General features: G+C 51.2%; 1 protein-coding gene across 1 annotated transcript in view; it reads right to left on the minus strand.

Moving 5' to 3' along the window:
* The window catches only part of mao (monoamine oxidase), a 51,847-nt gene that overhangs the window by 16,912 nt on the left and 8,687 nt on the right, over window positions 1-26,248 (minus strand). The window contains exons 2-6 of the mRNA XM_038275757.1: window positions 22,137-22,231; window positions 21,311-21,448; window positions 2,232-2,336; window positions 2,060-2,151; window positions 1,817-1,958 (exon numbers count right to left, since the gene is read on the minus strand). Coding sequence (XP_038131685.1) covers window positions 1,817-1,958; window positions 2,060-2,151; window positions 2,232-2,336; window positions 21,311-21,448; window positions 22,137-22,231 — 572 coding nt within the window. The remainder of the gene's footprint in view (window positions 1-1,816; window positions 1,959-2,059; window positions 2,152-2,231; window positions 2,337-21,310; window positions 21,449-22,136; window positions 22,232-26,248) is intronic.

Consider the following 26,248-nt stretch of genomic DNA (forward strand, 5'->3'; position numbering starts at 1 on the left):
GGGAATCAAACCCAGAACCTTCTCGCTGCTCAGTGGCGCAGTGGGTAGCACTGCGCCACTGAGCAGCGCACAATGAGCATCAGTCAGAGGAAAGTGGAGGATCTGCAGAGGCCACCAGAGTCTCAGTGGAATCTAAATGATTTGGGCTAATAAAAACTAGACCTGCATACGTTGTTCCCACAGTGATGCATGGTGGTGGAGGCATCATACTATGGGATGCCTTCCTTCAGCAGGAACATGCTAATTCATCAAAGCTGTTGGGACGACGGAGGGAGAAAAATGTTCACCTTCCAGCGATCGTTTGGATCAAAGCTGGTAGAATGGTCCAGATATCTAATATAGAACTCACCCATTCCACCTAATCCTGTTAGGTTCCCTCCCAGATGTTCTGCATCATTATCTTCAATCTCCCAGTTAGTGTCTGCAGAGACCAACTGGTCCTGAAGGCCAGCGATCACAGACAGGCTGAGGGGCGGAGAGCGATACGGCGCTGCCAAAGCTCTGACACAATAAATCCATTAGGCACTGACCTTTACTGTGCGTCTGGCGTCAACATCTCTGCAGCCCCTGATCTCTTTAACGTAGCGTGGATCTTTGGAGGAATTCACCAGTCACCACTAAATTCACCAGTCACCACTAAATTCACCAGTCACCACTAAATTCACCAGTCACCACTAAATTCACCAGTCACCACTAAATTCACCAGTCACCACTAAATTCACCAGTCACCACTAAACACGATGCGCCTTTTTGTTCGGTTTATAAGCAGCTCTGCCTCTAGAAAAAATAAAAATGCTGTCCCTATCAGGACGCTCTAGTAAAACTGAAGAAGACCTCCATGTTGGCTAACGTGTCCTCTGTGCAGAAACACGCTTTAAAGCTTAAAGACAGCGGGGGGTGGGGGGGGTCATCCAGAAGCAGCACTGCCAGAAAGCATCCTTAGTTTGGCTGCTGAACAGAGCAGACAGGAGGAAACACTGAGACTCATTTAGCAGCGCTGACGGCTCCTCTCTGCTCCTCTCTGCTCCTCCTGCATCGGAGCACCGTCTGAAAAAACGTTTCTGTTTGGAAATCAGCTTTAGGAAGTCGGTCAACAAAAGGCACCTGAAGTGGGCGGGTTGCAGATGAGCAGCTTAAAGACAGATGAGGTTAAAAGCCATGGAGAGAGGGGCAATAATGAGGATTAATAAAATAAATGATCATATTTATAGCGCACCTTAGAGCTCATTTCCTAATAAAAATTAATATTTCTGGCTGCACTTGAGTTTCTAATTAAGAAAATCCTGTTTTCATGTGTTAGAGCAAAGAAAGAGCCCAACCCGTCTGAAACCTGTTTGAAGGCACAGCTTTAAGATGGAGAGTTTTACCATAAGGTGATATTCAGTTTGGACATGTGTGCAAAGTCTAGAAGCTATCACTCTATAAGACACAAAGGCCTGCTGGCAGGGACGTCCGAACTAGACTCAGCTTTCCTGAACCCTGGAGACGGATCCGATTTCCAAACAGAGATCAACATTAGTTACAGGTCTGGAAAAGATTGGGAATTTATTATTTGTTTACATGGGAGCTCAGTTTAATTGAGTTTCACTAGTTTTTAGTCAGGAGTTTAAATTAAATGTGTTTGAATTGTAGCTGAATGATATAAAACTCATATTTTAATGGAAGTTGTGGTAAATTTATTGCATATTTGTGCAGAATTATCAGATTGAACAGGATTTGAGCTCTTTGATGCTTTCCTTTGGTGTCCGTACACAAAGCACACGTTCAGAGAACATTACATGACCTGTAGGGTCAGGACTGGGTCCTGCTTACATACCTGCCCCCCGTTGGTGGTGGAGAAGATCCTCATGGTTCCTCCGCACTGCTTCACGTACCACAGGAACCAGAGGGCTGAGACCTCATGGGGTTCAGACGTCACGTTCACGTTGACAAACAGGGTGGCAAAGCGGCGAACAGCGCTGTGAGAGGAAACGGAGGGACCAACCAGCATTAACTGGTTCTACAGAGGAACATGTCCCTGCTTAGAACCCAGAGAACATGACAAAGTTCCCTTTATCACCTGGTCCAGCAGATTTTGTCGAACAGCTGCTGCATGGTCATGTTGTCCCACTCCACGGCGTGAGGCGCTCTCCATGGCGCCTCTCTGGGGATCTAAGGTACCAATGGACAGTGAGCATTAGACCGCTGCATGGAGGAGAGGCAGTAACAGGACAACAGTAACATGCTGTCACCTCCATGCCCATCTGGTCCATGGTCCTGAAGAGGTTATTAAAGTCCATGTAGACGATGGGGTTCCACATGGGAGGGAAGGAACCTTTGAACGGGTAAGACTTTCCCTGTGGGGTCAATAAACACAGTCAGCAAATCAGCTATCATGATAAACCAGTTAGAACCGGTTGGTTTATCTCACAGAGCCACAATGAAAGCAGATAAGCTTGTGTAAACAGAGACAAACAACCAATATAACTATGGCGGCCATATTGGACTCTTCTCTGGCTACAGTCACTAATCTACCAACGCTGCTCACTCTATTAATGTTTAGTTTAACACAGCATTGAAATAAAACTTGGCAACAATATTTAACATTAGTGTTGCTGTTATGGCCAATAATAACCAGATGGGATCCATCTCCAAACTCTTTGGTCAAAAACGACCATCCCGCTGACCATCCCGCTGACCATCCCACTGACCATCCCACTAACCATCCCGCTGACCATCCCGCTAATCATCCCACTGACCATCCCGCTGACCATCCCACTAACCATCCCACTAACCATCCCGCTGACCATCCCGCTAACCATCCCGCTAACCATCCCGCTGACCATCCCGCTAATCATCCCACTGACCATCCCGCTGACCATCCCACTAACCATCCCGCTGACCATCCCGCTAATCATCCCACTGACCATCCCGCTGACCATCCCACTAACCATCCCGCTAATCATCCCACTGACCATCCCGCTGACCATCCCACTAACCATCCCGCTGACCATCCCGCTGACCATCCTGCTGACCATCCCGCTGACCATCCCGCTGACCATCCCACTGACCATCCCGCTGACCATCCCACTAACCATCCTGCTGACCATCCCGCTGACCATCCCACTGACCATCCCACTGACCATCCCGCTGACCATCCCACTAACCATCCTGCTGACCATCCCGCTGACCATCCTGCTGACCATCCCGCTGACCATCCCGCTGACCATCCCGCTGACCATCCCACTGACCATCCCGCTGACCATCCCGCTGACCATCCCACTGACCATCCCGCTGACCATCCCGCTGACCATCCCACTAACCATCCTGCTGACCATCCCGCTGACCATCCCGCTGACCATCCCACTGACCATCCCGCTGACCATCCCACTAACCATCCTGCTGACCATCCCGCTGACCATCCCGCTGACCATCCCACTGACCATCCTGCTGACCATCCCGCTGACCATCCCACTAACCATCCCGCTGACCATCCCGCTGACCATCCCACTGACCATCCTGCTGACCATCCCGCTGACCATCCCACTAACCATCCCGCTGACCATCCCACTGACCATCCCGCTGACCATCCCGCTGACCATCCCACTAACCATCCCGCTGAGCATCCCACTAACCATCCCGCTGACCATCCCACTGACCATCCCGCTGACCATCCCCCTGACCATCCCGCTAATCATCCCACTGACCATCCCGCTGACCATCCCACTAACCATCCCGCTGACCATCCCGCTGACCATCCCACTGACCATCCCGCTGACCATCCCGTTGACCATCCCACTGACCATCCCGCTGACCATCCCACTAACCATCCTGCTGACCATCCCGCTGACCATCCCGCTGACCATCCCACTGACCATCCTGCTGACCATCCCGCTGACCATCCCGCTGACCATCCCACTGACCATCCCGCTGACCATCCCGCTGACCATCCCACTAACCATCCTGCTGACCATCCCGCTGACCATCCCGCTGACCATCCCACTAACCATCCTGCTGACCATCCCGCTGACCATCCCGCTGACCATCCCACTGACCATCCTGCTGACCATCCCGCTGACCATCCCGCTGACCATCCCGCTAACCATCCTGCTGACCATCCCGCTGACCATCCCGCTGACCATCCCACTGACCATCCTGCTGACCATCCCGCTGACCATCCTGCTGACCATCCCGCTGACCATCCCGCTGACCATCCCACTGACCATCCTGCTGACCACCCCGCTGACCATCCCACTAACCATCCCGCTGACCATCCCACTGACCATCCCGCTGACCATCCCGCTGACCATCCCACTAACCATCCCGCTGAGCATCCCACTAACCATCCCGCTGACCATCCCACTGACCATCCCGCTGACCATCCCCCTGACCATCCCGCTAATCATCCCACTGACCATCCCGCTGACCATCCCACTAACCATCCCGCTGACCATCCCGCTGACCATCCCACTGACCATCCCGCTGACCATCCCGTTGACCATCCCACTGACCATCCCGCTGACCATCCCACTAACCATCCTGCTGACCATCCCGCTGACCATCCCGCTGACCATCCCACTGACCATCCTGCTGACCATCCCGCTGACCATCCCGCTGACCATCCCACTGACCATCCCGCTGACCATCCCGCTGACCATCCCACTAACCATCCTGCTGACCATCCCGCTGACCATCCCGCTGACCATCCCACTAACCATCCTGCTGACCATCCCGCTGACCATCCCGCTGACCATCCCACTGACCATCCTGCTGACCATCCCGCTGACCATCCCGCTGACCATCCCGCTAACCATCCTGCTGACCATCCCGCTGACCATCCCGCTGACCATCCCACTGACCATCCTGCTGACCATCCCGCTGACCATCCTGCTGACCATCCCGCTGACCATCCCGCTGACCATCCCACTGACCATCCTGCTGACCAACCCGCTGACCATCCCACTAACCATCCCGCTGACCATCCCACTGACCATCCCGCTGACCATCCCGCTGACCATCCCACTAACCATCCCGCTGAGCATCCCACTAACCATCCCGCTGACCATCCCACTGACCATCCCGCTGACCATCCCCCTGACCATCCTGCTAATCTTCCCACTGACCATCCCGCTGACCATCCCACTAACCGTCCCGCTGACCATCCTGCTGACCATCCCGCTGACCATCCCACTGACCATCCCGCTGACCATCCCACTGACCATCCCGCTGACCATCCTGCTGACCATCCCGCTGACCATCCCGCTGACCATCCCACTGACCATCCTGCTGACCATCCCGCTGACCATCCCGCTGACCATCCCGCTGACCATCCTGCTGACCATCCTGCTGACCATCCCACTAATCATCCCGCTGACCATCCCACTAACCATCCTGCTGACCATCCAGCTGACCATCCCGCTGACCATCCTGCTGACCATCCTGCTGACCATCCCACTAATCATCCTGCTGACCATCCCGCTGACCATCCCGCTGACCATCCCGCTGACCATCCCACTAACCATCCCGCTGACCATCCCGCTGACCATCCTGCTGACCATCCCACTAATCATCCTGCTGACCATCCCGCTGACCATCCCACTAACCATCCTGCTGACCATCCCGCTGACCATCCCGCTGACCATCCTGCTGACCATCCTGCTGACCATCCCACTAATCATCCCACTAATCATCCTGCTGACCATCCCGCTGACCATCCTGCTGACCATCCCGCTGACCATCCCACTAACCATCCCACTAACCATCCCGCTGACCATCCCACTAACCATCCTGCTGACCATCCCGCTGACCATCCCGCTGACCATCCTGCTGACCATCCTGCTGACCATCCTGCTGACCATCCCACTAATCATCCCACTAATCATCCTGCTGACCATCCCGCTGACCATCCTGCTAACCATCCCGCTGACCATCCCACTGACCATCCCGCTGACCATCCCACTGACCATCCCGCTGTCCATCCCGCTAACCATCCCGCTATCCATCCCACTGACCATCCCGCTGACCATCCCGCTTACCATCCCGCTGACCATCCCGCTTACCATCCCGCTGACCATCCCACTAACCATCCTGCTGACCATCCCACTAACCATCCTGCTGACCATCCCGCTTACCATCCCGCTGACCATCCCACTAACCATCCTGCTGACCATCCCACTAACCATCCCACTAACCATCCTGCTGACCATCCCGCTGACCAACACACCACATGGTCAACAGCACCATATGCAGACTCCTTTGATCCATATCAATGTTAGTCCAGATATTTTCTTCGATCCAGTTGTGTGATTTCTACACTGCTGAGCAGCCTTTACCTTCAGTCTTCCAGTTCTGGTGACTTTTTACCTGTTTTTAGAGCAGCTTCTGTTAGAGAACGCTTGATTGATTGAAATAACGCCTGAAGCCGCAGCAGTTAATGAACCATAAAGACACGACAAGCAGGAGGCCCATTGGAGCTCAGAGAGTCTGCTTTAAATCATTCAGGTGGATCTGAAGCTCTTTAGGTCGGCACTCTGAGTGCAGATCAGACGCTGATCGATGAACCATTCAGGGGTCTAACCAGAACTTCACAAAGCAGAGAAACCCAGACCGGATTAGTGAGTGGAAGGTACCGGGGACCGAGTTTAATCATCATTTCTATTGCTGCAGGCAGCTCCTTCCTCACACAGGTATTGATACCAAACACACCTCAGCAGTTCACTGCTCTTTGGAGTTACTGTACATGAATGAAATCTGAGGAAAAGCTCAGGTTACATCAAGATCAAATGATACGGTCTTCCATTAAATCCTAATAACCACAAACGACTCTTTGTTGGAGGTTATGATTTGATAGAAGCACATAAACAGATTATAGGAAATTACTCTAAATGGTTTGGTTGAGAAAGCAGATGGAAAATCTGACCTTTGTGGAAACAAAAAAGCAGTTTCTCTGCTTATCAACCTCAGAGGAATAAAACAAACATCATCCGTCCATCATGTTTTATCCCTGCTGGGGGGGTGAGGGGTGCTGGTGTCTATCTCCAGCTTTCTATGGCTGGAGATAGACACCCTCTCTGTCCATTCTGGACAGAGAGGGGGGGTCCACCCTGGACAGGGAGGAGGGGTCCACCCTGGACAGAGAGGGGGGGTCCATTCTGGACAGAGAGGGGGGGTCCACCATGGACAGGGAGGAGGGGTCCACCCTGGACAGAGAGGCGGGGTCCACCCTGGACAGAGAGGGGGGGTCCACCCTGGACAGGGAGGGGGGGTCCACCCTGGACAGAGAGGAGGGGTCCACCCTGGACAGAGAGGGGGGGTCCACCATGGACAGGGAGGAGGGGTCCACCCTGGACAGAGAGGGGGGGTCCATTCTGGACAGAGAGGGGGGGTCCACCATGGACAGGGAGGAGGGGTCCACCCTGGACAGAGAGGCGGGGTCCACCCTGGACAGAGAGGGGGGGTCCACCCTGGACAGGGAGGGGGGGTCCACCCTGGACAGGGAGGAGGGGTCCACCCTGGACAGAGAGGAGGGGTCCACCCTGGACAGAGAGGGGGGGGTCCACCCTGGACAGGGAGGGGGGGTCCACCCTGGACAGAGAGGAGGGGTCCACCCTGGACAGAGAGGGGGGGTCCACCCTGGACAGGGAGGGGGGGTCCACCCTGGACAGAGAGGAGGGGTCCACCCTGGACAGAGAGGGGGGGTCCACCCTGGACAGGGAGGAGGGGTCCACCCTGGACAGAGAGGGGGGGTCCATTCTGGACAGAGAGGGGGGGTCCACCATGGACAGGGAGGAGGGGTCCACCCTGGACAGAGAGGCGGGGTCCACCCTGGACAGAGAGGGGGGGGTCCACCCTGGACAGGGAGGGGGGGTCCACCCTGGACAGAGAGGAGGGGTCCACCCTGGACAGAGAGGGGGGGTCCATTCTGGACAGAGAGGGGGGGTCCACCCTGGACAGGGAGGAGGGGTCCACCCTGGACAGAGAGGGGGGGTCCATTCTGGACAGAGAGGGGGGGTCCACCCTGGACAGGGAGGAGGGGTCCACCCTGGACAGAGAGGGGGGGTCCATTCTGGACAGAGAGGGGGGGTCCACCATGGACAGAGAGGGGGGGTCCACCCTGGACAGAGAGGGGGGGTCCACCATGGACAGGTCTCCAGTCCATCTCAGGGCAACACAGAGACAAACAGGACTAACAACCATTCACTCACACCTAAGGAGAATCTAGAGAAGCCAATGAATCTAACAGTCATGGTTTTGGACTGTGGGAGGAAGCCGGAGTACCCGGAGAGAACCCATGCATGCTCAGGGAGAACATGCAGAAAGACCCCGGGCCTGGGAATCAAACCCAGAACCTTCTTGCTGCGGGGCAGCAGTGTTACCCACAAACAGTATTAATGAAGCAATAACTGGCCTCACTAATAAAGTTCTGCTGAGGAGCCGTCTGCTCCTCAGCAGAACTTTATTCTGCCTGATCCAGGAAGCAGAACTTTATTCTGCCTGATCCAGGAAGCAGAACTTTATTCTTCCTGATCCAGGAAGCAGAACTTTATTCTGCCTGATCCAGGAAGCAGAACTTTATTCTGCCTGATCCAGGAAGCAGAACTTTATTCTTCCTGATCCAGGAAGCAGAACTTTATTCTTCCTGATCCAGGAAGCAGAACTTTATTCTGCCTGATCCAGGAAGCAGAACTTTATTCTGCCTGATCCAGGAAGCAGAACTTTATTCTGCCTGATCCAGGAAGCAGAACTTTATTCTGCCTGATCCAGGAAGCAGAACTTTATTCTGCCTGATCCAGGAAGCAGAGCTTTATTCTGCCTGATCCAGGAAGCAGAACTTTATTCTGCCTGATCCAGGAAGCAGAACTTTATTCTGCCTGATCCAGGAAGCAGAACTTTATTCCGCCTGATCCAGGAAGCAGAACTTTATTCTGCCTGATGCAGGAAGCAGAACTTTATTCTGCCTGATCCAGGAAGCAGAACTTTATTCTGCCTGATCCAGGAAGCAGAACTTTATTCCGCCTGATCCAGGAAGCAGAACTTTATTCTGCCTGATGCAGGAAGCAGAACTTTATTCTGCCTGATGCAGGAAGCAGAACTTTATTCTGCCTGATGCAGGAAGCAGAACTTTATTCTGCCTGATCCAGGAAGCAGAACTTTATTCTGCCTGATCCAGGAAGCAGAACTTTATTCTGCCTGATCCAGGAAGCAGAACTTTATTCTGCCTGATGCAGGAAGCAGAACTTTATTCCGCCTGATCCAAGAAGCAGAACTTTATTCTGCCTGATCCAGGAAGCAGAACTTTATTTTGCCTGATCCAGGAAGCAGAACTTTATTCTGCCTGATCCAGGAAGCAGAACTTTATTCTTCCTGATCCAGGAAGCAGAACTTTATTCTGCCTGATCCAGGAAGCAGAACTTTATTTTGCCTGATCCAGGAAGCAGAACTTTATTCTGCCTGATCCAGGAAGCAGAACTTTATTCCGCCTGATCCAAGAAGCAGAACTTTATTCTGCCTGATCCAGGAAGCAGAACTTTATTCTGCCTGATCCAGGAAGCAGAACTTTATTCCGCCTGATCCAGGAAGCAGAACTTTATTCTGCCTGATCCAGGAAGCAGAACTTTATTCCGCCTGATCCAAGAAGCAGAACTTTATTCTGCCTGATCCAGGAAGCAGAACTTTATTCCGCCTGATCCAAGAAGCAGAACTTTATTCTGCCTGATCCAGGAAGCAGAACTTTATTTTGCCTGATCCAGGAAGCAGAACTTTATTCTTCCTGATCCAGGAAGCAGAACTTTATTCTGCCTGATCCAGGAAGCAGAACTTTATTTTGCCTGATCCAGGAAGCAGAACTTTATTCTGCCTGATCCAGGAAGCAGAACTTTATTCCGCCTGATCCAAGAAGCAGAACTTTATTCTGCCTGATCCAGGAAGCAGAACTTTATTCTGCCTGATCCAGGAAGCAGAACTTTATTCTGCCTGATCCAGGAAGCAGAACTTTATTCCGCCTGATCCAAGAAGCAGAACTTTATTCTGCCTGATCCAGGAAGCAGAACTTTATTCCGCCTGATCCAAGAAGCAGAACTTTATTCTGCCTGATCCAGGAAGCAGAACTTTATTCCATATTTCTGCTGACACGGAGCAGCAGCCGCCTGCTGACCTCCACCCTGCTTAGTCAGAGTGACTGATCAGGAGAGCTTATATAATCCTTTACAACTCAGATAACAGCATCCATAAAGCCACACAGCGTCTGAATGGACCACATGCTGTTTATCCTACTAGGATAAATAATCCCTGACAGTGAATCTGTTTGTTCTGGATCTATAGAAACAAGGCTTTTAAAATCATTATTGTTGTTAAATCTAAACACCATCTAGCTTTCTTTATTCAGTTTCATCGAGTTTCTGCAGATAAATCCTCCTTTTACTAGTAAGTGACTTTGACCTTAACTTTCAGCAGGTTTTCTGGTCATAAAGTTTGCTTTAAATGTTGGAAAGTAAATGAATAACAGCAGATATCGAGCTCTGAAAAAAAACAGATCTGTTTGCAAATGTTGTAATTGCAGTTCCTGTTTTTTTTTTTATATTCCTCAAAGAACTTGATGCAATAAAGTTTGAAACCTGCGATTCAGCAGAGAAGCAGCTGTGAGCCTGAAGGACATCCAGGGTTCTGCAGCTGATGGTGAGAAACGCTCAGATATTTCTGCTGTGATTCTAGAAACAAACATCTAGCTGCTCAATCTGCCCAGAAACTCAATGAACGTTTCTCTGATCAATAAATAAGAATAAACATTAAACCCTGTCAGAACCCACTCCTACAGACTCTACTGCTGGTCTGAGCTCGTCTTCGGTCGAGTCTGTTTAACTTCGTCTTTAGAACATTTTTCAAAGTAATTTTCTTCTTTATAATTTTGTATTTTTTCATTAATAAATAAATAAATAAATAAATGAAATAAGGGTTCAAGCGTTACTAAAGCAAGCTGAGCTTCCTGAGCAGCTCCTCCAGGCCACGCTGCGCTGATGATGTCATCCATGCAGACCAATGACTGCCGCTGCTGGGAGAAGCAGGGGCAGATTTCAGGATCAAAGCATCGTTTTTATTTGGTGTCTTTTACATTTTTACCTTTTGTCTGTTTTTTCATCTCTGCCATAATGAGCAGAAATGAGTGTTCAGACTCTGTGCTTTATTCAGGACATGGCTTTCATCGTTTGGAGAGTTTATTTTTTAAGCTATACCTACAGGGGATGAGGAGCTACCTGAATATTATCTAATGTCACCATGGCGACCGTGAACAGAGAGGCGGGGAGCGGAGGAGAGGATGCATCAGTTCCACATCAGTGAGCTGCAGGTTGTGCTGCATGAAGGTTCTGCAGACTGATGCTTTTATTATTCTCCCTCCTCATGTCCCGCTCCTCGTGGTTCCAACCAATCACAGCTCAGCTGAGTCCTGATCCTCCGACCGACAACAGCTGCATCAAAACCCGCGATTTGGATCACTGGTCAGATTCTGCATTTGATCAGATGTTTGAATTCATTTAAACATCTGAAAACAGTAGAAGTAGTAATCCAAACTAAACACTTTGAACCCAGATTAGCTGCTGCTGTTAGCCTCTTTGTTTCATTCCTGCGTCTGCTGAGTTAGACAAACTTTATTGTCACTTTATATACACAGTTTATGCTAAATGAAATATCATTTTATAGCTTTCCAACTGTGAATGAGAAGCTTAGCAGTGAAATGAACATTTCCATTGAATGCAGCAGTGATGAAATGTAGACAGTGTGGGAGAGAGATGGTGCCAAAGGCTTTGATGTGGAAGTTCAGAGAAGTTCAAAGAAAAAAAAAATAGATATGATGCTAAATGAAGCAGAAAACATTAGAGTTGGTGGAGCTCAGGGTTTGGGGGTGGATTCCCGGGCAGCTGCTGGCTTATTCCTGGCGCTTTCTCCGCGGGGGCACCCGCAGGGGGGTGGGTGCCCCAGGGCCTCGGATCCCGGGGGCCCAGGGCTGGATTCACTTTAGAGTGGCTGGCTGCCGGGGGAGCCCACGGACTCGTCCCCGCGGCTCCCGGGGGCTCCGGCATTGCGGTGGCTGGGGGTCTCTCCTCCTCCATTGGTGGGGATCGGATTCGGTGGGGGTCTGATTTCCTGGGCTGGCCCCTCCTTGGTGTCTTCGCTCTTGGGGTCCCTCTGGGGGGGGCGCCTCTTCGGCTCTTCACAACCACTATTGAGCATTTTTTAATGGATAAACTTTACCTGCACAGTGCACCCTCACTAACAACTACAGGTGTTTGGTTCCAGGTACTCAGAGATTCACTTCCACGCAGAAAGCCCATATTCTGATCTTCAGGTAACACAGAGTACATGTCAGATTTAATAATACTACTTCAGCGATAGCTTCACTGCAAATACGATCTAGAAATATCTTAAATTAAGTCCACAGTATTGCTCCTTAATCTGAGCAGGTAAATAAGATGATTTCACAATGGGAGGGGTATATTTCTACTCTTAAAATAAGGTAATTAGATATATGCACTTAAAATAAGACAATGCAATTTTTTCTTAATTCAACTGTAAATTATCTTGTTCTGTTGGCAAAATGTTCACTTTCCTCCTCAATTCAAGAACAAATGCACTTATTTTAGGAAACAATGACTTATTTAGATTTCCATCTTCTTCTATTGTTCATATGATCCCAGACTGAGAAACAGCTGAAGGTCTGAGGCTGTTCAGCCCAACATCCCATCAGTTCCCATCGGCACAGATCAACATTCCAGCAGCGATCCCAGCCTCCGATCCGGAGCCGTGTCTACAGGCTCCGCCCCCTGGTCTGACATCATTAAGATGTCCGGTCTGGAGCTGCAGGGCCTGTTAGACACCAGTTTGCTGATAAAGGAAAGCAGCTCTGGCCTTTAGGATTACAATCTGCCGAAGGAAAGCTGATTAGCTATGCAGCTAGAAAGCTAACCCTAATTACACCAAGGCTGGCGGGATTACTCCAAGTCTCAGCTTTCCCAGGAAAACGCAGCCAGATGTTGTCATGGAGGTTAGTCTTCCGGGGAATTCTGCTTCCAGTAGCTTATTTAGAGCACATAGAGTTAAAGCAAGACGCCAATAAAGATAAAAACATGCTGGGATACGTAGCTGAAAGTCAGCAGGTCAGAGGCTCACCTGCCTCTGATGATGCAAACCAATCAGCTTTGAATCGCACCTCCATGAAGCCCAATCAGCCTCCAGAGTTCCAGCATCCTCCATCCCCCACCTCCACCCCCGATTCAACCCTCCTCCACCCCCGATTCAACACACCTCCACCCCCGATTCAAGCCACCTCCACCCCCGATTCAACCCACCTCCACCCCCGATTCAACCCTCCTCCACCCCCCTCCTCCAGCCCCTCCTCCACCCCCGATTCAACCCACCTCCACCCCCGATTCAACCCTCCTCCACCCCCACCTCCACCCCCGATTCAACCCACCTCCACCCCCGATTCAACCCTCCTCCACCCCCTCCTCCAGCCCCTCCGCCACCCCCGATTCAACACACCTCCACCCCCACCTCCACCCCCGATTCAACCCACCTCCACCCCCGATTCAACCCTCCTCCACCCCCGATTCAACCCTCCTCCACCCCCGATTCAACCCACCTCCACCCCCGATTCAACCCTCCTCCACCCCCTCCTCCAGCCCCTCCGCCACCCCCGATTCAACACACCTCCACCCCCACCTCCACCCCCGATTCAACCCACCTCCACCCCCGATTCAACCCTCCTCCACCCCCGATTCAACCCACCTCCACCCCCGATTCAAGCCACCTCCACCCCCGATTCAACCCTCCTCCACCCCCTCCTCCAGCCCCTCCTCCACCCCCGATTCAACCCTCCTCCACCCCCGATTCAACCCACCTCCACCCCCGATTCAAGCCACCTCCACCCCCGATTCAACCCTCCTCCACCCCCGATTCAACCCACCTCCACCCCCGATTCAACCCTCCTCCAACCCCGATTCAACCCACCTCCACCCCCGATTCAACCCACCTCCACCCCCGATTCAACCCACCTCCACCCCCACCTCCACCCCCGATTCAACCCTCCTCCACCCCCGATTCAACCCACCTCCGATTCAACACACCTCCACCCCCACCTCCACCCCCGATTCAACCCACCTCCACCCCCGATTCAACCCTCCTCCACCCCCGATTCAACCCACCTCCACCCCCGATTCAACCCACCTCCACCCCCGATTCAACCCTCCTCCACCCCCGATTCAACCCACCTCCACCCCCACCTCCACCCCCGATTCAACCCACCGCCACCCCCGATTCAACCCTCCTCCACCCCCGATTCAACCCACCTCCACCCCCACCTCCACCCCCGATTCAACCCACCTCCACCCCCACCTCCACCCCCGATTCAACACACCTCCACCCCCACCTCCACCCCCGATTCAACCCACCTCCACCCCCGATTCAACCCACCTCCACCCCCACCTCCACCCCCGATTCAACACACCTCGACCCCCACCTCCACCCCCGATTCAACCCACCTCCACCCCCGATTCAACACACCTCCACCCCCCATTCAACCCACCTCCAACCCCCACCTCCACCCCCGATTCAACCCACCCCCGATTCAACCCACCTCCACCCCCTCCTCCACCCCCAATTCAACCCACCTCCATCCCCCATTCAACCCACCTCCAACCCCCACCTCCACCCCCGATTCAACCCACCTCCACCCCCGATTCAACCCACCCCCACCTCCGATTCAACCCACCTCCACCCCCTATTCAACACACCTCCACCCCCACCTCCACCCCCATTCAACCCACCTCCACCCCCGATTCAACCCACCCCCACCCCCGATTCAACCCACCTCCACCCCCTATTCAACACACCTCCACCCCCATTCAACCCACCCCCACCCCCGATTCAACCCACCTCCACCCCCGATTCAACCCACCCCCACCCCCGATTCAACCCACCTCCACCCCCAATTCCACCCCCGATTCAACCCACCCCCACCCCCGATTCAACCCACCTCCACCCCCTATTCAACACACCTCCACCCCCACCTCCACCCCCATTCAACCCACCTCCACCCCCCACCTCCACCCCCGATTCAACCCACCCCCCACCCCCGATTCAACCCACCTCCACCCCCATTCAACCCACCCCCACCTCCACCCCCGATTCAACCCACCTCCACCCACCATTCAACCCACCTCCACCCCCACCTCCACCCCCCGATTCAACCCACCCCCACCCCCATTCAACCCACCCCCACCCCCATTCAACCCACCTCCACCCCCGATTCAACCCACCCCCACCCCCGATTCAACCCACCTCCACCCCCTATTCAACACACCTCCACCCCCACCTCCACCCCCATTCAACCCACCTCCACCCCCGATTCAACCCACCCCCACCCCCGATTCAACCCACCTCCACCCCCTATTCAACACACCTCCACCCCCATTCAAACCACCCCCACCCCCGATTCAACCCACCTCCACCCCCCACCTCCACCCCCGATTCAACCCACCCCCACCCCCGATTCAACCCACCTCCACCCCCTATTCAACACACCTCCACCCCCACCTCCACCCCCATTCAACCCACCTCCACCCCCGATTCAACCCACCCCCACCCCCGATTCAACCCACCTCCACCCCCTATTCAACACACCTCCACCCCCATTCAAACCACCCCCACCCCCGATTCAACCCACCTCCACCCCCACCTCCACCCCCGATTCAACCCACCCCCACCCCCGATTCAACCCACCTCCACCCCCTATTCAACACACCTCCACCCCCACCTCCACCCCCGATTCAACCCACCTCCACCCACCCTTCAACCCACCTCCACCCCCACCTCCACCCCCGATTCAACCCACCCCCATTCAACCCACCTCCACCCCCCACCTCCACCCCCAATTCAACCCACCTCCACCCCCGATTCAACCCACCTACACCCCCATTCAACCCACCTCCACCCCCCACCTCCACCCCCGATTCAACCCACCTCCACCCCCGATTCAACCCACCTCCACCCCTGATTCAACCCACCTACACCCCCATTCAACCCACCTCCACCCCCGATTCAACCCACCTACACCCCTGATTCAACCCACCTACACCCCCATTCAACCCACCTCCACCCCCGATTCAACCCACCTCCACCCCCACCTCCACCCCCGATTCAACCCACCTACACCCCTGATTCAACCCACCTCCACCCCCGATTCAACCCACCTCACCACCGATTCAACCCACCTCCACCCCACCTCCACCCCGATTCAACCCACCTACCCCCTGATTCAACCCACCTCCACCCCGATTCAACCCACCTCCACCCCCGATTCAACCACCTCCACCCCCATTCCACCTCCACCCCCACCTCCACCCCCGATTCACCACCCACCACCCCGATTCACACTACCTCATCATTAAAATCATCTAATGTTTCCTGCCGGATTAGCGCACACCTAAAAACGTATTAAAATTCTCTATGCCTTTCCTTGACTTGAATGATTTACAGATACCATCCTCCTAAATCAAAATCAATGTAAACCCCGATTTAAAAGCTTGTTTCTACATCGCTGACACCTCTCGTTTATGTCAGATTTAACTCTTAATTCCTGCCTGTGTTCGCTCACAACCAAAGAGATAAATCCACGTCTCCTGAACTACCACGCAGTTTCTGACCGTGATCCTGACTGAACGCAAGGCTGCAAATGTCTTCCCCTTTTTTAGAAATCAAAACCGGATGAGAAAATCCAATGAATATTGTCTTTTCTAACCCATCAGCAAATGAAAGCGGCTGGAACATTCGACATTTTCCTACGCTGTTTGTTGTGTCTGCCTCAAGATTCACCACAAGGAGCCATCCGCTTTCCACGGATTCTCCCAGATTGAACAACCACGGCGCTGCCACTCATCCTCACGACCGCACGAGATCAAAACCACCTCAACGCCAGAGGCTTAGTTGCACCTCACCCCCATTCGAAACTCAGACCCCCTCCACCCCGATCAATCCCCACCCACCGATTTCAACCGAACCGCCACCGCCTCCACCCCATTCCACCTACCCCCATTCAACCCACCTCCAACCCCCACCCCACCCCCATTCAACCCACCTCCACCCCCGATTCAACCCACCCACCCCCATTCAAACCACCTCCACCCCCCATTCAACCATTTACCCACCTCCACCCCCATTTTAAAACCCCCCTCCACCCCGATTCAACCCACCCACCCCCATTCAAACCCACCTCCACCCCCATTCAACCCACCTACACCCCCATTCAACCCACCCCCACACCCCGATTCAACCACCTCCCCCCCCAATTCAACCCCCCACACCCGATTCAACCACCTCCCCCCCCACCTTCCAAACCCCCCCATTCAAAACCCCCCCACCCCCGATTCAACCCACCACCCCATTCAACCCACCTCCACCCCATTTTAAACCCACCTCCACCCCACCTCCACCCCCGATTCAACCCACCAACCCCGATTCAACCCCCCCTACCCCCTTTCAAACCCCCCCCTACACCCCCATTCAACCCACCTCCACCCCCGATTCAAACCCACCTCCCCCCACCTCCACCCCCCATTCAACCCACCCCCCCCACCCCCATTCACACCCCCACATTAAACCCAACCTCCATCCCCGATTTTATTTAAAAAACCCACTTTTCCAGGATTTTCAAAAAATCTCCCCCAACCCATTAAAAATCCAAAACCCAAACCCCCTACCCCCATTTAAAACCAACCTTCCTTTCCCCATTTTCCAAAAAAAAACCCCCCCCACCCCCGATCATACCCAAACCCCAAACCCCTTTAAAAAAATCCAAAAAACCCCCTTAAAACCACCCCCAAAAACCCACGGAATTCAACCCTCCTCCACACCACCGGGGCCAAAACCTTTTTCCGGGGGTTCTCCCACACTTTAAAAACCCCCTCCATCCTCCTAACAAAAAAACCACCCTCCCCACCTAAATCCCCAGGCATTAAACCTCCCTCTCCAAGGGAATTCCAAAACCCACCCCCCCCGGCAACCCCCTCCACCCCCGATTCAACCCACCCCCACCTCCACCGCCCTGTTCTCACATACCTGCTTATGCAGTTTAAAGTAAAATTCAGTGCTAATGTTTCCTGCCGGGATCTGAGCGCCAAAGTCTTAAAATAATTGTATAAATAAAATTCTTCTGATTGTCTTTTTCCGTGTGAGTTTTGAAATGATTTACAGAATAAATCTCTCTCTGAAATCTATAAATAAATGTATAGACCGATTTATAAATTTGTCTTTGTTTCTACAATACTGCTGAACATTACCTCTTCTTTTATTGTAGATTTAATTCTTATTATTTTCCTTGCCTGTGTTCTGCTGCACATTTTACCAAAAGAAGAAAGGAATAAATCCACTGGTCTCCATTGAAAGCTTTACCAGCAGCAGGTTTCTGAGCAGCGTGTGGATCAGCTGACTGAAGGAAGGCTGCAAATGTTTCCCTCTTTTTAGAAATCAAAACCAGGATGAGGAAAAGTCCAATGAAATATTTGTCTTTTCTAAACCCAGCAGCAAATGAAAGCGGCTGGAACATGTCGGACATTTTCCTACGGCTGTTTGTTTGGTGTCTGGCCTCAAAGTTCACCACAAGGAGCCAAATCCGGCTTTTTCCGGAGCTGGGATTCTCCCAGTGTCACTTTGGGAAAACCACGGCGCTGCACATCTGCATCCTCAGAGGCAGAAAAGCACAGAGACAGAAACCACCTCAAAGCAGAGGCTTGTTGGGCAGCTTTTGATGAGGAAGGTTGCCGTGGAAACCAGGCAGGAAGCCTGCTAGGGATACGCTGATCTTCCATGTTGTAGAGATAGTAGCCAAGGAGACACGGGGGCACGTGACGCTCCACGCCGGCACAGCGGGTTCTCTGACGGCCGCCATGCTGGAGACGCTGCAGAACGCTGAAGAAGTAGGTCAGTAGAACATGAGAGCATCGGTCTTCATGGAAACATCAGAGAGTCAACAGTGTGGAGAGGAGGGGACTCTGCAGCTGTAACAGCTGCAGAGTCATTGTGAGGATGAACAGCAGCTAATTCAGTGAAGCTTCCAACATGTCTGATTATGGAGCAGACTGCTGGAGAGCCGCAGCTTGAAGGCAGCAGATCAGGGGGTTTTAGGCCCATAGGGTGAAAGTTTTATGCAGACGGGTCAGATTGAGGACCAGAACCGACCAGAACCGACCAGAACCAACCAGAACCGACCAGAACCAACCAGAACCGACCAGAACCAACCAGAACCAACCAGAACCAGCGTCTATTTGGAAGCAGACTCACTCAATCAGGGTCAGAATGGTTCTCTAGTCCTCATCAGGATTTGCTTGTGTGCGAATCCCCCCCGACTACCGACTCCCAGCAGACACACTGGTTGTCCTGGTGTTAACCCAGTGTGGCCAGTTTAATGAGACGTGGATGCATTCAGGGGGAAGGTTGTCTTATTTTTCTAGGTTTAAAGCAGATGTAGAATCAGCGGCGTTTCTGCTACAGAGATCGGATCGAACAGTTTGCTGCAGGTCGATCGTCTGTTTGCTCAGACGGTGACGCAGAGCAGCTCTGCCTGAAATGTTCCCATCAAAGCAACTTTAACTGAAGAGCAACCCTGCTAGCATGTGTGTCTGTTCTCATGTCCTCACCTTCAGGACAAAGTCCACCTCTGGAGCTGGGACTGAACCACACCCAGAGTCCAGATGTCTCCTGCCCCGTCCCTCAGAGAGCTGCTCCACCATCCAGGTATCAGAGTGTGAGAGAGCGAAGGCTAATCCAATCAGGGAGCAGAGGAAAGCTGTTCAGCCACTCAGAGGAGATACGGAGCAGAGAAAAGGTTTGGTCCATCTCCCTCCCTGCCTCTCTGTTACTTAGAGAATAAAGAAACTGCATTACAGAGGCCCCCCAGGCGGAGATTAGCTCTTCCTCTGGCGCAGAGCACAGGAAGGCTGCCTGACAGAAAATCAGGTTTGCTTTCCATTTTCTCCTGCTGGTTCGTCTGTCAGCCAGACTGAGGGAAATATGGCTGGGAGAGAGCCACACTTTCAGCAGATAACGGGAAGGCTGAGCCTAATACAGCACAGCTGCTCTGTTTGACCTTTGGACGTGTCAGGAGAGGATTCAGGCGGTATAAAGTTAACCCAAGCTAACAGTGCTAACTGCTAACAGAAGATGCTATTTAAAAGTCAACTCTGATCATTTTGTCTCAGTTTGAAGGAAACAGTCTGACTGTTTAGCAGCAACCTCTCCGTCAGAATCACAGCAATAATAAAACTGATCCTCCATGATGACAGACATGCTCTCAAACATTCATACGTCACGCTGCGATTGTTCCTTTTTTACATCATATTAGCACATCTAGATTACTGTAGTTGATCGGCTTCTTATGGAAACATCCGCAGAAACAGGAAGTTAAAGGGAAACGTGTCTGGGAGGCGAGCCGCCGTCCGCAGAGGGAAGTTACTTCCTGCAGCACCTTTCTGACAAAAACATTGTTTTTACTTTGACTGGATTAACATACAGATATAAAACGTTTGGCTGCTTCCTCCATCATGAAGAACTTCACTAAACAACAACCCAGAAACGCTGCAGACGCAGAGAAAATGATGTTTGTAGAAGAGCTGACTTTAACCTTCATCATGTCTGCAGGTCGACTGAATATAGAGTGAATAGAAATATTATGGATGGAGCTTCAGGCTGGTCAAGTTACATTTCACAGAATCTCAGACATTTTGTTTTTCCCTCCAGCTCTTTAATAGTTATATTTAATATTTATTATGTTGAAGGTGGGTTTGCTTCCCTGAAAAAGGAAATAAACTTCCTGCTTCGTGCAGATCTATGCAGTAGAAGTGAGCAGTAACCAAACAAAGCTGACAGTAAAATCCTGAAACAGCGGATTCCAGGTTAACAAACTTTGAAGGGAAGAAAGAAACAGAACATCTGGAATAAAACATCTGCATGTTCAGGATCATTGCAAAGGATTAAATACACATAAAAATCACAATACTGGCAAAACCATTCAGCCCGACTGGTTTCATATGATTTATGATATAAAGACAAATTCTGTGGAAAATGTTTCTTGTTATTTTTCCAATTAAATTATTTGTTTCATCTTTAAAATACCTTGAACATAACTTTAGACTTTGGACTGATTTCCTCATTTCCAGCAGTTAATTAGATGTTATGATCAGTTCGTCAGACGCAGCAGAGCTGCTGCAGGTGCGGTTAGCTTAGCCGCCTCTGGCTACCGTTCCTGCAGAAGCTTCTGGAGGGAAACTGAATGAAGCTGGAAACTCACATTGACGTAATGGACAAGGTGCTCCTGCTCGTTGACCTTGTAGGTCTTAATGCCGTACTCCTTAGCCAGGCGCAGGATCCGGTTCTGGGTGGGCCCGACATAGGCCCCGCCCAGATCCACCCACTTGGTCTCCTTGTTCTGGAAACGGAAAGAAAACCACTGAGGTTAGAATGATCTAGAATGAAGGGAAAACAGCCAATCATGGCGCCTGCTGCACCAGGAACACGTTGAAGTAAGCGAGGAGGCGGAGCTTCTCAGCGACTGGCCCCCAGGGGTGCTTTTGGTCGGCCCCCATGCTGCCAGTAACATATTTAAACTGTGAGGCATCAGACCAGGAGAGGAATGTTGATTTTTAGAGTTAACCTGTTAAGAACGACCAAATGATAAAATAATGACCTGAATGACTTTAAATCATGGCTTTCCAAAGTGACGGCGGCTGCAGAGCGTTTTCCGTCTCACTGCAGGTAAAATGATCAAGTTCAGCTTCCGTCTGCTGGAGAACTGAATGTTAAACTTTAACCACATGGCTGTCAGACAGCTAAACACGTTCTTATGGTCTGAAATAATATCCTGGGAGACGTTTAGTTGCAGCTTTAGTTCTAGTTTTCTTAGGTTCAATCATTAGTTGTTTTTGTTTCTGAGGAGGAAGCTGGACTTAGGAAGGACCGATGAGGCGCAAACCTTCCCCCCCAGACTGTGTCCAGAAATATCTGCATCCTCCTTTATAGCTGAGAAGAACATATTGTAAAGCCTGGAGACGAGCATCTGCAGAAACCTGGTTTAGCATCATCAAAGTTCCGTATTGGTCCTGAGCAGCTGGTCTTACCCGCACAGTGAAGGTGCGACCACCGACTCGATCCCTGGCCTCCAGAACCACAGGATTCAGCCCGCTGGCCTTTAGCAGCTTGGCAGCACTCAGCCCTGCAAACACAGAAGCAGACGATGAGTCAGGAGAACATCTAGGTGGTCTTCAGATGGCTCCTTCTGTTCTATAATAGATCTGCACATTAAACCAGACTGAGGACTGGAGAGAAGATGGTTAACGAACCATTTTACCAAAGGAAGAACCAGGAGACACCGAGCCCCGTCCCCAACCAATCAGAAAGCTGCTCATTCTGACATTGAGACCACCATATCTGGCTGCAGACTGTGGAGTAAACAATGTGGAGGTTTGTCTGTTCTTAGCCTCCCAGGCTGCAAACGAAGGTTAATGAGAGATCAGAAAGTTGGGTATAAATGTATGTTCTATAACGCTGCAGTCAGAGCTCTATCGCTCCGTCTGAGGACGTTAAATAAATCTGAACCTTATTTCTTGCAGGAATGTCTCTGCCTCAGCTTCCTGACTCCACATGACCCACAAACATTCAGGAACAAACTATAAATATTTAATATGATCAGAAACGGACAAAAATTTGATCATGTCTTCATTTTGCTCGATATCGTTTCTATATAAACAACCTGTACAAACTTATGAGAATCATGTTAATAAATCCAAGATGCATCTAAGAAATTTTCATGATAAAAACAAAACTCAAAAAGATGAATAAAAGCAGGAGAATCAATCCTGTAGAAACAGCCTGTATTAAAATGATAGATATTCATATATAGAAGGAAAACTGCGATACGTTGATGTGGATTTATGGTCCACCCTCTGACCAATGACCTCCCTCCCCAGGTCCCTGCGTCTTCCTGGCCCTCGGCCCTCAACCTTCTGCCGAACAGACAGGTTGGTAACAATGAGAAACTAAATATCTTTAGTTTAACTAGATGATCCATAAAGAAAATAAAGCTTGTTTTTAGGAAAAGTTTAAGAGTGATTCTGGTTTCTGGTTTCTAGTGAAACAGTAAAAACGAAAGAGCAGTCTGCTCCTCTTCCCTTCCTCTGAGAGCTTTCTGTACATCAGGACATGATAATGGATGCGATGGAGAGGCTGATATCCATCAGACAGATGCAGCTGCCTTAAAAGCAGCCCTGCTGTCCTGAGAGCCCAGAGGCCTTCGCTCAGCCAGGAGACATTCCCCGTCTGGAAGGACAAACACGGTGGAGGCGCAGCGGCGCTTTCTGCACCTGGAGCAGCAAGAAACCTCTGATCTCCTTCCTGAACAATCCAGGACACTCAGCAGAACCTGGACCCTCCGGATCCCTTCCCTTCAGCTTAACTTCTGCACTGAAGGGTGTTTATCGTCCCGTTTCCGTTCCCCTCTGAATCCGATCCGTGCCGAGTTCAGACTGAGCTTGGATCAGTTAACCGTGCCGAGCTCGGTTCCTTACGGCCGTTAACACATCATGCTAGCACGGTTAGCACGGTTCCTCGCCTCCTAATGGCGATCTATGGTACTGCTGCCTTCTAGAGGGAAACAAGCAAACCAACATGGCGGAAGTTTGCTGAGAATCAGGCGAAGAAGGCAGCCTTCGGTGAATTTCATTGACAGAGTCGGTTTTTGGGAAGTGGATACAACAAACAATCGTCTGATCAGTGCTTCCAGACGCAGGAAACAACGACAGACGTTGAGGTTCATCGCATTTCTGAGCAGAATCATCACTGAAAATCGTGCGGCGCGGTGGAAAGCTGGGATTTTAGGAATGATTACGGAGGCTGACTGTGAGGAGATGATGCTGTCTGCTCATGTTATCTGGGAACCGGGCCAGAACTGAACCGCACCGAGGCCTACTGATGGACTACTACCATGTTAGCGCGGTCCGGTTGGGTCTGCACGCCATTTATGCTCAGCAGTTACCATGGTTACCGTAGGGTTTCTAATGGGTGGTGGAAATGGGGCTTGGTAGGACGCAGTATTCTGCTGATGAAGCTGATATCAATGGTACCTGAAGACAAATCCTCCTCTTCCTCACCAGAAAAAAACAAAGAATCCTTTCAAAAATAAAACCCTCCAGGACAGACGGCCATTTTGAAAGAGTGAACGCTGCAGAGTTCTGATCAAAGCAGAGGCACTGAGAGCCAATCGGTCCTTATGTTTCACAAAGACTCCATCAGATCAGCATCTCAAAGACTCTCAGCTGGAGACGGATTTTTAAATTCAGGCCCTTTGCTTTTCTTCCACCCCTCTGATCATGTGACTGTTCCCGCCATGTTGTCCTGGACGGGTCATTTCCTGTTTGGGCTGTTATCTCCTGGCTGCTGCCCTCTCTGGATGACTTCACTCCTAAATGCTTTTTCCAGCTATTATCTGCAGTCTGAGCCTCTTGGAGGCAGAGGAGCAGCTTAATCCAAGTATCTCCCTGCAGGTCCAGATGCTCTCCAGCGCTCACTCTTTGGATGATGATCCAGATGTCATAGCTGTAGTTGAACCGTAAGAACGTAGAGCTTTGCCTTTCATCCCAGCTCTGCTTCATCTCAGCAGCATCAACCCACCAGTTCAGTCAATCCCTCACTTCCTGTTCCCATGAAGCATGACGCTTCCCAGGAGTGAAGAGCTTCCAAATATTTCTGGATTGGAAACTCCCAAAGGTCCCAAACGAACAGCATCTTAAACGCTTCTGGTGGGAACCAGAGAAAAACTAAACCCCTGCTAACCATCAGTTTACAGGCGTATTTCATTCAGTCATCAAACACCTTCATCACTCCACAGACCATGGGAGACGTTTTGCTTGGCTGAAGCAACCTGATGAAACATCAGGCATCAATCTGACTCATTTGCTCAGCATTTCACAGAAACACTGATGATTCTATTCAGTTTATTTCTATAGTTCTAATTCACATCATGTCCTCTCAGCACAGCTGATATTTCTCTCCAGGATGGAGTCACAGCCAAACAGGAACAGACCAGATGAAGCTACTATGAGAAAAAGCAGAGAGAGCAGAACGTTAGAGATTGAACTAACAGATTCTGCAGAGTGGGAGAACAGAGATAGAATGAAGCAGAATGATGAAAAAGGGGTCCCTATGTCCTCCAGCAGTCTAAGCCTATAGCAGCAGAACTATAGAGATAGATCAGGATAACCTGAGCCACTCTAACTAGAAGCTTTATCAAAAAGGAAAGTTTTAAGCCTAGCCTTAAAGTAGACAGGGTGTCTGCCTCACGGACTAAAACTGGTAGTTGGTTCCACAGGAGAGGAGCCTGAGAACTAAAAGAGTTCACCCATTGTCATCAATGATGATGGAACCATAAGTTCTGCTCTAACGCTCCCCCCCACATCCTCCACTCTGGGTCCCTGAGCAAGACCCTTAACCCCACGCTGCTCCCCGGGGGCCGCACAACAACAGCCCACTGCTCCCCAAGGGGAGGGGTTAAATGCAGAGAGGGAAATCCTCCAGTGTGAGATCCATAAAGTTCATTATTATTATTAACCTCTGAAGGAAAACGTCCAAAGATCATCTTGGTGTCGTTCTGCAGAAACCCACCATCCACCATCCAAGATAGTTGGACTAATAAACTTTCAAAGCACTTTAGGGAATTACTTCGTTCAAATCATCAACAATTTCTTGACATCATATTCAGACACATTCAAGGTCTTCTTCTTCTTCCTTAATGCAGCGCGTCTCGTCCAGATCAGGTTATTTCCTTCCAGGAACAATCCAATAGTTCCTGACTGACAAGCGTAGCAAGAAATGAAGATCTGATGGCTCCGAATTGATCTCCACTGGGAGACGTTTATAGAGGGATTTACAGCCGCTTTAATAACAGATGTTGAATCAGAAGTTTAAACACATTAAAGGGCCGGGGGGGCGGGGTCAGAACTGGGAGCTGCTGCTGTTAAACAAACAGATCATCAGAGCAATGATTCATCAGGATCAGGAACATTTTCATGGCTTTACTCGCCACAAGCAGAACAAACATGGAGGAACTTGAATCCACAGGAGAATCTCAGACGAGCTGCTGATGAGCTGCTGTTTGCACAGCTGGAAGGAGAACGCAGTGAAGTGGAGCTGGAGGCGCGCTGATGGCATTTAGATCATTCAACAGTTGGTTTTACTG

Source organism: Cyprinodon tularosa, unplaced genomic scaffold (genome assembly GCF_016077235.1).
Source record: "Cyprinodon tularosa strain WSP-4 unplaced genomic scaffold, ASM1607723v1 ctg979, whole genome shotgun sequence".
NCBI classification, from domain to species: Eukaryota; Metazoa; Chordata; class Actinopteri; order Cyprinodontiformes; family Cyprinodontidae; genus Cyprinodon; species Cyprinodon tularosa.